The sequence below is a fragment of the Pteropus medius genome, unplaced genomic scaffold, assembly GCF_902729225.1.
Source record: "Pteropus medius unplaced genomic scaffold, Ma_sr-lr_union100, whole genome shotgun sequence".
In the NCBI taxonomy this organism is placed as follows: domain Eukaryota; kingdom Metazoa; phylum Chordata; class Mammalia; order Chiroptera; family Pteropodidae; genus Pteropus; species Pteropus medius.
The window spans coordinates 8565358-8578188 of NW_024349225.1; the positions used below are offsets into that span (position 1 = coordinate 8565358).

Consider the following 12831-nt stretch of genomic DNA (forward strand, 5'->3'; position numbering starts at 1 on the left):
AGTATAGGAATAAAAACAGTTGAACAGTGCTGTAAAGCTCTAAAGCAATTTAATTTTCAGGGTTTGGAATTTTCAAGGGTTAAGAAAGTCAGTATGTTCAAGAAAACGAACTCCTTCTGCATTTCCTTCTATTGATGGTTCATCAATATTAAGATGATCACATTAACAACAATAATAGCCGTAGAGCAAACCTGGCCATCACAGGGGAGGACATTTTCCTTCTTTATTTCTTTTTAAAAATAAAAATAGCATTGTATGGGGATTTTCTAATTATAGAAAGAAATCATGCCCATCTAGAAGATTCAGAAAATAAAAGGTTAGGAAGTGAAAACAAATTCTCCTCGCACTCTCACGTCCCTGCCCAGTACGGCCCCAAGTTCCCGCTCCCCTTCATCGGAGCTCTTTCTCCACCTCTCATTCTCTGATCGACTCCAGTCAGGCTCTGTCCCTAGTATTTTATGAAACGACTCTAGTCAAGGTCATCAGTGACAGTTATTTTGAGAAATTCACAGGTTAAACCCATCCTCATCTTCTCTTTTTTGCATTTGACACTGATACATTCAACACCTCCCTCCTGGAAACACTCCCTCTGCGGGGTTTTGTGATACCATGCCCCGGCTTTCCCCTACTTCCCTGGCCCCTCCTCCTTCGCAGTGTCCTTTTATTAGCCCATCTCTTTGTAAAACAACAACAAACATCATCATCATCATCATCATCACCATCTTAATCAGACCTCTAAGTTAGGATGTCCTCTTGTTTATCTACACTCTCCCCCTAGGTGACCTCATCAGCCCCATGGCTTGGAATACTATAAATATGTTCACTCCTATACTTGCATCCATAGACCTGACCGTACCCCACTGAGCTCTGGACTCACACATTCGATTACCTGACTACTCCACATGGACCAAGCATCTCCAAAACAGAATTCTTAATTCCCCAAACCCGGCCACCCTTCACAATACCTCGCTGCCTACAAATGACTGCTCCTCTAGCTACTTGGTCCAAAAAAAACTGGGAGTCGTACTGACTCTGCCCTGTCCCTCGCTCCCGCGTCCCAGCTACACGCAGTAACCAATTCGGCCAGCCCACTCTTCTCCTGCCATTCCTCAAATGCCTCCCCTAAGCACTTTTTAAACCGTCACGAATTATGACCTTCAGGACTACTACTAAGACGATCCTATGTCTAACTGCTACTTGGCTTTTATCAAATCTTCTCTTTTTGCAGTAGAGTTAATGATGTTTTTCCAGCTGAGTTTTGTGAAAAATCTCATTCCACGTAAGTTGGAACCCTTTCAGAGAAATACTCCTCACCTATTGATATTCCGCTAGAAAGCGTGGAGCTTTCGGCGTGGCCTCGAGATGGCGCGTGGGGCTCCATGACGCTGTCATCCAGCAGATGCCTCGGCCCTGCATTTGGGAACGTTGCACTCTTAAACTCTGCTGTGTTCATTTTATGAATGAAACTGGAAACAGAGAGAAATATTTTTTACATCTTTTGTTACTGTTACTAATTCAGGATATAAAGATATTCTTATATAAAGATTCAGGACATAAAAGGTTTACTTGCTATCCTGTGCTTCCTTCCGAACTCTCATACTAATGAACAGATTTTACCATAAAACTCTCAAACCAACAGTTTAGGAAAAACTCTTAGGAAATCAGGCCATATCTACCTATGTAACAGAGACTCCTTTAACTTCACCTTAAGTCTCACGTCCACCAAAAAATTTTCACATTCGCTTCTGGAAAATGGCTATTAAATTTTCACAGAAATCATGCAAAGGTGACCCATGGACCCCGTTTTGAGAAAACAATCTTGCAAAGCTAATGAAAAAAAAAAACTCAGTTTCCCATTCTTTCTATTTAGGAATAAAAAGAACAATTTTTATAAACCTTGATTTATGGAGACTTATTTCAGTTAAGACAAGCAATGACTGTCTTGACACAAAGGTTATAATTTAAAAGTAAAATAGTGTATTGCTTTCCTGATTGTGTTTATGACGATACGCAGTGATGTCCATTTATCTCCCCCAAATGTGGAGGCGCTGCTGGGAACATTCACTTCCAAATTAAGGTCCAGGAGGAAATAAGCGCTTTTAGGCAAACGAGATATTTTACTGAATCAGAAAAAGACGACTGCAAAAAACGAAAACAAAAAACTCTGCAAGGACACTATTTCCTATTTAATAAAATAAATAGAAGCTAAATCCAACTAGCAACCATGAAAAAAATGTGAAAGATAAAATTAAAAATGCTGACTTATATCCCAAGCTGTGACACTTCCTGTGTCCGTGTGGAATCAGGTTCCGAGGGGTCGCCGGCGTCTGCAGCAGCAAGGCCCCCTCGGCCGCCATACTCTTTCTTCCACAGTGTGGAGATGCTCCTACTTCAGGACCTAAGGGTTCAGTTTACAGAGACAGGAAGAGAGAGAGGGAGAGATTTTCAAATGTTTTCAAAAGAGTGTTTAATTTTTAATTCCCTCATATAAAATATAAACTGTGGCTTAAATTTTAAGATAAGATGAATATGTTAACTCCGTTTAATTGACTGAACATTAAAAAGATTTTCCGAGTCTTAAAACCCCCAATCCTAAAACATACAAATCCATTGATTTCTATCTATCTGACTTGCGCTAACTAGGCAGTAGGAATATTCTCTCCCCTTTACAGAGGAAGCAGCAGAAGTAGGGATGGGCTCGGGGTCTCGCACGGCGGACGGAACTAAACACTCAGGTTTCCAGGTGTCGTTTAGCTGTCCACGTGGTTTTACTCTCGCTCTCAGCCTCCTCTCACAGAGACTGTGGAGGGCGAGTCAGGCATTCAAGTCAGAACTTACATCTGTACTGACATTTGTTCAGGCTTATGGGAACAACAAAAAATAAAACTCAAAAGTACACAGATTTGCAAAATATCACTTTATTTATTTTTACATTCTTTTTAAATTTTTCAATTACAGTTGACCTTCATTATGTCAGTTTCAGGTTTCCACGGCATAGTGATTAGACATTTGTATAACTTATGAAGCGATTCCCCATAAGTCTAACACCCACCTGACAGCACACCTGATTATAATATTACTGACTGCATTCCCTACGATGCACTTCACATGGCCTTCACTATCTGTAACTGCAGATCTGTACTTCCCAATCCCTTCACCTTCTTCAGCCAGCCCCCTGACCCCTCTTCTACCTGGCAGCCATCAGTTTGTTCTCTGTATCCATGAGTTTGTTTCTGTTTTGTTTGTTTCTTAGATTCCACATGGAAGTGAAATCATGTGGTATTTGTTTTTCTCTGTCTGACTTAGCAAAACATCATTCTAAAGTAAAGCAAATTTAAGAGAGATTTAGACTGAAATGCTTTCCTTTGCTTGGAATACTCTTCCCCTAGATATTGTCATGGCTTGTTCCCTCGCTTCCTTCATACCTTATTATTTAGGTCTCCAAATATTTTTTTAGAATATATAGTAATATGAAGTTTAGTACCAAGGTCTGTATTTGAAATTTTAAAAAAGGTACTTATTCAGAATTTCTTAAATAATGAATAATTCTCTTCAGTTTTATATTTTTTGATTATGTGTTGTAAATACGTAATAACCGCATCATAATGCAATGGGTAAATTAAGGGATTATTTTTTAATATTTTCAGTACTGGACTCAGTATTAAAGTACAATTTAAAAAAATTAACTCATTAAAATGGACTTCTACAATTATTCAAAGGGGTAGAATTTCTCACTGAGACCACAGAAATTTCTGTGATCGACCCTCATTGCCTAGGACAGTATGTTCTTAATTTGGAAAAATAAATATTTATAAACACTTATCTGTTATTTTGTCTGTTGTATCGATTTTTCTTGATTAATTGGAATATTTGTTTGTACATTACCAACGAACTACAAGTAACAACTTTTTAATTAAAACCAAAAAAAAAAAAACCCCAAACAAAAAATGTTATATTTTAGTACTAAAAATAATTTTTTGAGTGCAGTATCAAACGTGCTAAGTACTTACTTTGAAGTATATTCTTTCTTATTAGGTTAGCAGAGTCATTGTTTGGCAATGAGAGAAAACTATGCACTAACCTGCTAAGTCTTCCCTAGAAGCAGCAGATCGAGGCGTGCTAGTCCCTGGTTCTATCTTTAATGAAAGCCTGTGTTTTAGAAAGAAACAAAACACGTAAAATGATTAACAGCTGACAACATAATATTAAAATCATGTATTTTCTCATAAGAAACTAAAAACATTTTTATAAAATAATCTCATCTAAGTATTTTTCTTGAAGAGCAATCTTCAGTAGTTAAGTCTCCTCTTTCATACAAAGCTGATCTTATGAAAATATAGGAATACACAGGATCTTACAGAAAATATTAGGAAGGGGAAAAACAGTATAAAGTTATATTTAAAAATAGAAAAATCTCCCCAAACTACCCAACACTGACAAACAATTCAACACTTTTAAAGATATCTGATAAGGACTAAAAGGTGATTTAACTTGGAAGTTACACTGATACCTGATACTTTAATTCAGGAACTTTTATATGTATTATTAAATACATTATGACAATTCTTTCTAGAATCTTTACTGGATGGGCTAATGGCTTCTGTAGCACTGAAAAACATTTAAAATACCTTATTTAAACTAACCGTCCAAAAAACCAACCAACTCAACTTATCAAAAGAAAGATCTATACAAATAAAAAGGTTGTTTGTAAAATTCCTGGTACATCCCTGTCCTAAGTTTATTAGTTGGTACTTAAGCTTCATTTAGGATTATATATTTAGTTTTGAGTTCCACAGCAGAAAGAGATTATGATTTCTATCAGTGGAAAGTATTTCAGGAAATAGGAGACTAAAGCAGTTGTAGAGAATACTTTGGTGTTGACCACAAAGCCTATTAATAACTAAGCATTTGTCTGAAAATTAATAAAAGCATTTTATGTTTTAGCATCCTGCCAACTGGAATTTTTTAGGAAGTTGCATAATACAGGCGACATTCATAATGATAAATCTATTACAGATTCTTATTATTTCTTTGGTAACCTAAGAGGGAATTATATACAATTATAATTACTTGACAGTATAAAATGCATGTATGATTAACCAGAACACTCCGCTCCTTTTAACAAAGCAGTTTAATTATTCGGGCTACAGACTATACCAAATTTATTCATTTCCAAGTTACTGAACACCTGTTTTGTGTTGGGCACTGTGCCCTCAGCACTGGAATAGAACAGAGAACAAGACAGACATGGTGTCCCTGCCCCTCTGAAGCACACAGTCTGGTAGGTGGAAGACAAAGAAAACCAAAATAACTGCAATTTCCAAATAAGAACCAAAGTAGAAGAAACAGAAAGGAAGCTATGGGCGAATCGCACTGCTGACTCAAAAGGATGACAGCCTAGGGTAGCAACAGATTTGTGAAGCGACTGCAGCCTTTGAAAGCTGCTCCAGTGACCATGTACATTTTCAAATGAGTTACCTGTAAGAACTTCGTGTAAAACAAAAACCGAAATAGAAATATAAAGTGGTAACACGGTACGGGGAGGAGACGGCAATAAAGGTGTTTTTAAACATTAAGAAAATTTTAGATACATTAAAGCACATTTCCAGAGCTTCTTAATATACTTATTCTTTGGAAAAAAGTTATTTCTAGGTGTTTTCCAGAATTTCTAGCCTTTCACTGGTATTGTGTTCTGCAGAATTTTTTAAAAAATTGTTGAAACTTATGGAACAAGAAAGTTGATAATCCCTATCATATAAAATAAAAAAATTTTATATAAGCATTCATATTGAAAAATAACCCAGTCTTTCATTTTGATAAATTTTTAAAGTATGACCTTTTATTGGAAAAAAATATTTGTGGAAGACAAAGTTAAATTTGAACCACTGGCATAATAAAGCTAAACAACAACAACAAAAATTTTTAAATTAACAAATGAAGCTAAAAGAAAAATAAGTGAAATAAGCTCTTCATCCTCCCACCTTTGGGAAAAAACCTGGCAGTTATGATGGATGGCACACCGCTGATAAATAGTTATTAATTCAACATTCCCTCCCATCTTGGGCACTACAGTGGATGGTAATGAGAAGGAAATGAACATCCGCTATTTTAAACATCTTTAATAAAGGCAAGAAGGTTCAATATTCTTTCAAACCACAAAAACAATTCAAAACAAGTTTGAAGATATGCCAAAAATTACCATTAAAAAGAGAGTGATTTTTCTATTTAAAGCGGGTTTAATTTTTCAGCCTATTAAAAGATAAATTTCCATAAAGATTCAATGCTTGAATACAGAGAGAAAGGAAGAAATTTAAACTGAAACTCTCAAACGCAGCTCTCGACAACTTGAGAAGGATGAAAATCTTTTTAATAAAAGAACAGATGAGTATTTGTACACACTAAGTGATTAAAAAAAGACACACGTCAATGTCCAACTAGATTAGGCATTTGCGTGACGTGATGTAGGATTTCGATGTTTAAATACGTGGGGATGAGAGGGCGGAGGACAGTACAAAGTTATACAAACCACTTTTGAACCTACTTGTAATTATCGTCTTCCACAAACTTTTGTAGTTCTTCTATATATTGAACAGAGTTCAGATATTTTTGGACGTGAGGCAGCATGGGGATATCTAGGCAAAATGTGATAAGTAATTAATTATCTCATAAAGTATATCCAGAACTTTAAAAGTTAAGCTGAGAAAAATATATTTAAAGGTAAATTAAGGCCGCATAGCATCAAAATTTAAATTAACTCTGGAAGGACATTACTGGGGTAAATATTTAATGTAAAACTGAAGGTAATTTAGAAAATCACAGTTGCATGCTGCTTGTATAGATTTTAAAAAAACCAAACAGCTCCACTTAGAAAGTCCCACATATTTGAGAAATTTCATAGGGAAAAAAACAGACTTCATTGTGATTTATAGTCAAACCTCATCTAAGGCAAGATGTAAGGCAGTTTTGCTTTTTTTTTAAAGGAAGCCTGGCTCCCATTTGTTATTGTAGTTTTTTCCTCTTCTACTTAGAGATTTCAAGTAAGATTAACATTACAATTTGATGTTATGTGTAAAAATATTGAGAAAAGAATAAAACGAGAGATTATTTGATTTTAACATTCAGTAAAATTCCCTATTCCACCCCTCTGCCCCACACATATACTTTTAGGATGTTTTTGAGGTTTTCCTAAAAGTACAGATGCACATACGTTAACTTTAAGACAAATTTAAACAAATCGGATAATGTAAACTATTTTTTAATATCATAAAATTACGTATCAGTAGCCTATCTTTATTCACTATCAAACTGAAAGCATCCAAACATTTGAATAAAACAATCATTTCCTTTATGTTCAGATGACGTTTCCTACTGGGTGAAAAGTGGCCATCGACATGTGTAAATGAATCAGCAGAGGTACAACATGGTAATTAATGGCTTAGCATTATCCCCCAGACACTTACCATATTCACAGGACTGCTGTAAATCGGAAATTATTCGAAGGATGTTATTCATCAAATTTGATCTTTGCTCATTTTCTAGAATGCTGCCAGTAGACGGGTATGCCGAATCGATGTATGTTAAATCTGACAAATAGATACCTGAAACGAAATTAGGTAAGTGTTTTCCGACTTGTAGCTTGGAAGAGTATGACAAAGGCAAGGAGGAAAAGCTAGCGTACAGGTGAATGCCCACATACTCCACATTTAGAACGTACTGTTACTAACGCTCTGCGGCTCTGTACAAGCAGGAGCACTGAGGCCCAGATTCCCGTGGAGTTGGGGTCAGACATAAATAATATGTTTTTCTGTAAATATCCTCTTATGATACCGTTTTAGGGTATGTTTTGAAGCTGGAGATACAAACTCCAGCACCTACAGGACCTGATAGAAGGAAGCTGAGCTCTTGAACTGCCTCTGACTAGTTGAGTGTAATAGAGACAAGTTATTTTCATCTCTGAACCTCAGTTTTTATGTCTATACAACTAGCACCCTATTTTCCAAGCTGTGGGATAGCCTGAAGAAGCCACATTGGCCAGCCTGCTAGCACCTGGCATGGGATGGTTATTTAATATTACTTCTACACCCACTTGCCTTGGGTCGATAACTATCACTTGAGTCTTAACTCAAGACATCTGAAAATTGTCTCATTCTGATAGAAATGTCTTGTTTTAAAGATTAACAGTTGAATTTCTGAAATAGTTCATGTGACTACAAATTAAAGTTCATTCTTCCCTCCTCCCCCATTTCTCTATACCAACAAAAATAACATGTCCCCCAAAATAATTTGGTTGCACTAGTTCTGGATATGAAAGGCCACTTATTTTAAAATACTTCATGTACTATGTATAAGACAACTGTGGTTGGAGAAAAAAAATACTGTTTCCTACTTTCACCTCCATGTTCATGAACTCTCAAGGTGAACGCAACGAAGATGATGCACCTGTTGTTGTCTTCCAAACAAGCCCTATGTTTCTCTCATGCCGTTTCTTCTACCTTCAGTGTTTCCTAGACTCATCTCTGCCTATCTAAACTCTCTCTTACACCCCGGTCAGTGCCAGAAGCTCTTTCGTTTTCTCACTGATTCCAAGAAAGGAATTTAGAACTGTCTAGTCCGACCCGCTCTTTTTATAGATGAAGAATCTGAGGTCCACAGGTATCAAAGGCTGTATTTCATGCCGTGTGAACCCTTGGTGATAGAGCTGGATCTCAGAGTACATACTTATACTCCAAGTATTTTTTTATTATTATTATACGGTTATAAACTCAATCAGTATCTATACCATTTGCTTGGTAATTTTTATGAGTTCATAATTTCCTTATGTAAACTTCCTCATATTTATATCTTATCTGTTCAAGACTATAAACTCATTTAAGGCGGTTGCTCTACCTTGTACTCTAAGGAAATGAAAGTCCTGTGCAGTGTTTTGATAACAGGTGCTTAATACAATGTAAAAGGTCGGCATGGCAATCCTTTTACTCATCCTAATATTATTCCTTTTCCATTCAGCAAATCTTAAGTGTTCTTTAAGCCACCTACTATAAACAACTTCTTTTTCTTTAGAGACACTCAACTTTGTTTTTGACTTCAAATAACTCTACCGCTCCTTTCCTCGTCTTCCAATCTCAAGAGAAGAACCCCTTCTTTCTAAATAAAAACTGTGATCTTGAATGTAATCACTACTACCTTCCATAAACATCTGCTGCTGCTTCTGCTATGACCCGCCCTTCACTGGTTCTTTTCCCAGAGCCAATGCTAAATCTCCTCTACATAAGAAAACAAAATTGTGCGACAACATGGATGGACCTTGAGATAATCATCCTAAGCGAAATAAGCCAGACGGAAAAAGTCGAAAACCACGATATCACTTATATGTGGGATATAAACCTAAAAACAACAAACGAACAGGACAGAGACTCATAGACATGGACAATAGACTAGTGGTTACCAGAGGGTGAAGGGGGTGGGGGAGCGGGGAGGTAGACGGGGTAAAAGGGTCAAATACATGGTGACAGAAAGAAATCTAACTATGGGAGGGGAACACACAATGCAATATATATATGCCTTACTGTTAAATTGTACACCTGAAACTTACTGGATTTCGTTAACCAAAGTCACCAAAAAAATAAATTAAAAAAAAAAAGGAAGAAAACAAAAATCGAATCAAGCCTTCCTTCAAATCTGATTCATTTCTTGAGATAGGACTCTTACCTCTCTCCCTTCGACAAATACCTTGAAGGAAAAACAGACCAGTACACTTATTTAATCCTTCATTCTATTATTTTTTAAATTATTGGAGCAATTTTACTGGTTTACAGATTTACTATAAAAGAGATGAGAAACACTTTTCTGAAAATTTCCCAGCACTTAAGTCCATTTAAAGTCTATTTCACATGCCCTTAAGTTCTTCAAATGTTATTGCCAGTGAAAGGAAGCACCTGATAACAAAACCTTTCTTCCCTAAGAACCTGCTTCTCTTCCTTATGAGTACACAGAATGCTGTCTCCACCGTCATGGGAATACTTTCTCCCCATCTCCGCAGAGTTTGTGTGGGTATGAGAAGAAAATGTTGGTTAATTTTGCTTCTTACAAAGCCTCAATGGTTGAAGGACTATAAACCAACTCTTCTTCTGTCACCTTACTAATACCTTGCAATTGCCAGCTGGCTTCCTATTTAGAAGTTGTGATTTGTGATTTATAATAAATATATTTTTGGTCTTTGCCCACAGTTCCTGGCCCACAGCTCCCCGATCTGCTGAGCAATAAGAGCAATGGAAGCATCTTTTGTTAAATTTGGTCTCTCGTAAATCACTTCAGAGATATAGGAGTAAAATGTCTTGTTAGTCATTACAAGTACCTTTCAACCGTCTTCATTCTATTTTTAATGTAATATTTGACACACATAAAAGTTTGCATGTGTCAGGAAAAGCTGTGATAGACTTGGAAGTACGCAAAAAAAGGTTACTAGGTGTCCTGTCTCCAGTGCATCCTTTTGGCCCTTTTGAGCTATTTTACAACTCTGTAAGTTGTTGAGAACTGGCAATAATACAAATTCTTGTCCATAAAAATGCCAATAAATTCTGTCCATCCAGTGAGATGTAACTGATTATTGCCCTGTGGATGCTGACCAATTTTGCAACTATTTGTAAATTCACGTCAGCACTCCCGAATGCCTACCTGTACGTGTGGAGCTTTAAATTCTCCACTGAAATGGAGTATTATCTTCCCGATTCCCTTATAAATTTAACGATTTAAATAAAACCTTTGAACCTATATTCATTTTGTATTTGTGTGAGAATCGTGATTTCATACTTTAATACATTTAACATTATCAAACAATATGATCTGTGAATGTTTAACGTGAGTGATCTCAGAACCACCTCACCAACACTGTCACCCCATCTGTGTGCTCCCTGCCTACGGCATCGCCCTGCTTCCGGGCCCCGGGGAACCACTGCTCTGGATTTTAAGATTACTCGCTCGTTTTTTTCAAGACATATGTCTGTATCCCTACACAATATCTTATTTACTTTTCCTTAGTTCTGACCTTAAAAAATGTTTTTTACATGTGATTAAATGATAATGGTAAAGTCAGACCAGGTACGCAATAAGTGATTTGTAAATATCTGTTAAATAAATTTTTAAAAGTACGGGTTTCTGTGAATGCTTTGTCTCACTCACTATTTTCTTTCTAAGACTTATTCAGGTTTTTTTTTTCCTCCTTCATACTACTTTTTTATATTTTAATTTTTTTCAATTATAGTTGACATATATTAATGTCAGATATACCACACAGTGATTAGACATTTCTATAACTTATGAAGTGTCATGTCAGGCTGTTAAATGCAGCTCTAATTCCTCAAATTGAGAATAATCTAATATGTGACCATATCACAATTTACCCATTTTATTTGTTAGACTTATGAGTTAGACCCCCCTCCCCTACACTGCCATAGATGTTTTTGGACATGTCTTTTGGTACACATGTACAAGAATTTCTCTAGGAGATATACATATGGCATATATATGGTATATCAATGTTCAACTTTATAAGACAATGACACGTTGCTTTTTAAAGCTGTATCAATTCACACTCCTACTGTCAATATGTAACTCTCCACCAACCCACACGTGGTATTGAGTCTCCTCTATTTCTACGAATCTTGTGAGTATAAAATGATATATAATTGTTTTAATTTTCATTTCTTTGATTAACAATGAGGTTAAGCGTTTATATTTCTATAAAATGTCTTTTGTCCATTTTTCCTTTTTTTTTGAAAATTATTATTGTAGAAACTATAGATATATCTATCTCCCCTTGTCAGTTAAATTTTATCCAGTCGCTCTTCGACCCACTATATCATCTGAAATCTCTCTCACTGCTGAAACTTATTCCAGCAAAGGCATAAGTGACTCCTCCTCATTATTACCCTCAAACATCTTGGTCTCCTCCTCCCGTTTTTGTCTCTCCGCGTTGGTGTTTCCTGGCTTGACCCTTCCCAGCTTCCCACACCCTCTCCCGTCTTGTTCTTCTCCATGCTCCCCAAGGCTCTGTCGTCAATCTTCCCACCCTACGCGTACTTGTCCCGGGTTATCTCACTTCTGTAGCTTCAGCTGTCACTTAGTTGCTGATAACTTTCCAAGTCTTTCTATGGAACCGAGCTCCTGACTTTCATTTTCAATTTAACATTCCAAACTAACTATTATTTGCCCCTAAACACCTGCCATTCCAATTTCCATCACAGTTGTGATATTACTAATCGCTGAAGTTCGAAAACTCCAAATCGCTCAAGTAAAAAAGCTCAGGAGGAATTTACCAGCTCATAGCTTCCCCAGATTACGCTATGAGTGAGTAAGACATGATCACGGACTGGTCAAGTAACATATTACATAATGCAAATCCGAGGCTAGAAGCTGGCAGTCTATCTGTCCCAATGTTTTTAAAATCAGGAAATATCACAGGAAATACCTAAATGGCTCTCTTCCTAAAAAATGGGGAGATCTGGCAACAATGAAGTACAGCTGGAAAGGGTGCACATCTATCTCATTATACTAACCATAAAGATGCCTGTTTGTCATAACTCTATTTTCCTGTTATCTTATTTCTGGTTTACTTCACTTATTACGTGTTTTGTTCTTGCTGTATTTGTCTTTATAGCCCCTTCAGTTTGCAACCCTTGATGTGCCTATGTATGTCACAGGAATGTAAAGAAATGATTACTTTTCTAAAAGGGGCAGAAACTAAGCTGACTTTACATAAGGCCGTGGATCAATAAAATACAAGTGAACTCAGTACAGCCTATCGGAAAAAGAATAGCACAAACTAAAGCAACG

At 36.5% G+C, this 12831-nt stretch overlaps 1 protein-coding gene across 3 annotated transcripts in view; it reads right to left on the bottom strand.

Annotated features, from left to right (window-relative positions):
• Window positions 1–12831, bottom strand: part of RALGPS2 (Ral GEF with PH domain and SH3 binding motif 2) — a 124278-nt gene that overhangs the window by 21948 nt on the left and 89499 nt on the right. For all 3 annotated transcript variants that reach the window (XM_039881385.1, XM_039881386.1, XM_039881387.1), the window contains 5 exons: window positions 7461–7598; window positions 6542–6632; window positions 4082–4149; window positions 2263–2398; window positions 1315–1466 (listed from right to left, as the gene is read on the bottom strand). In XM_039881385.1, coding sequence (XP_039737319.1) covers window positions 1315–1466; window positions 2263–2398; window positions 4082–4149; window positions 6542–6632; window positions 7461–7598 — 585 coding nt within the window. The remainder of the gene's footprint in view (window positions 1–1314; window positions 1467–2262; window positions 2399–4081; window positions 4150–6541; window positions 6633–7460; window positions 7599–12831) is intronic.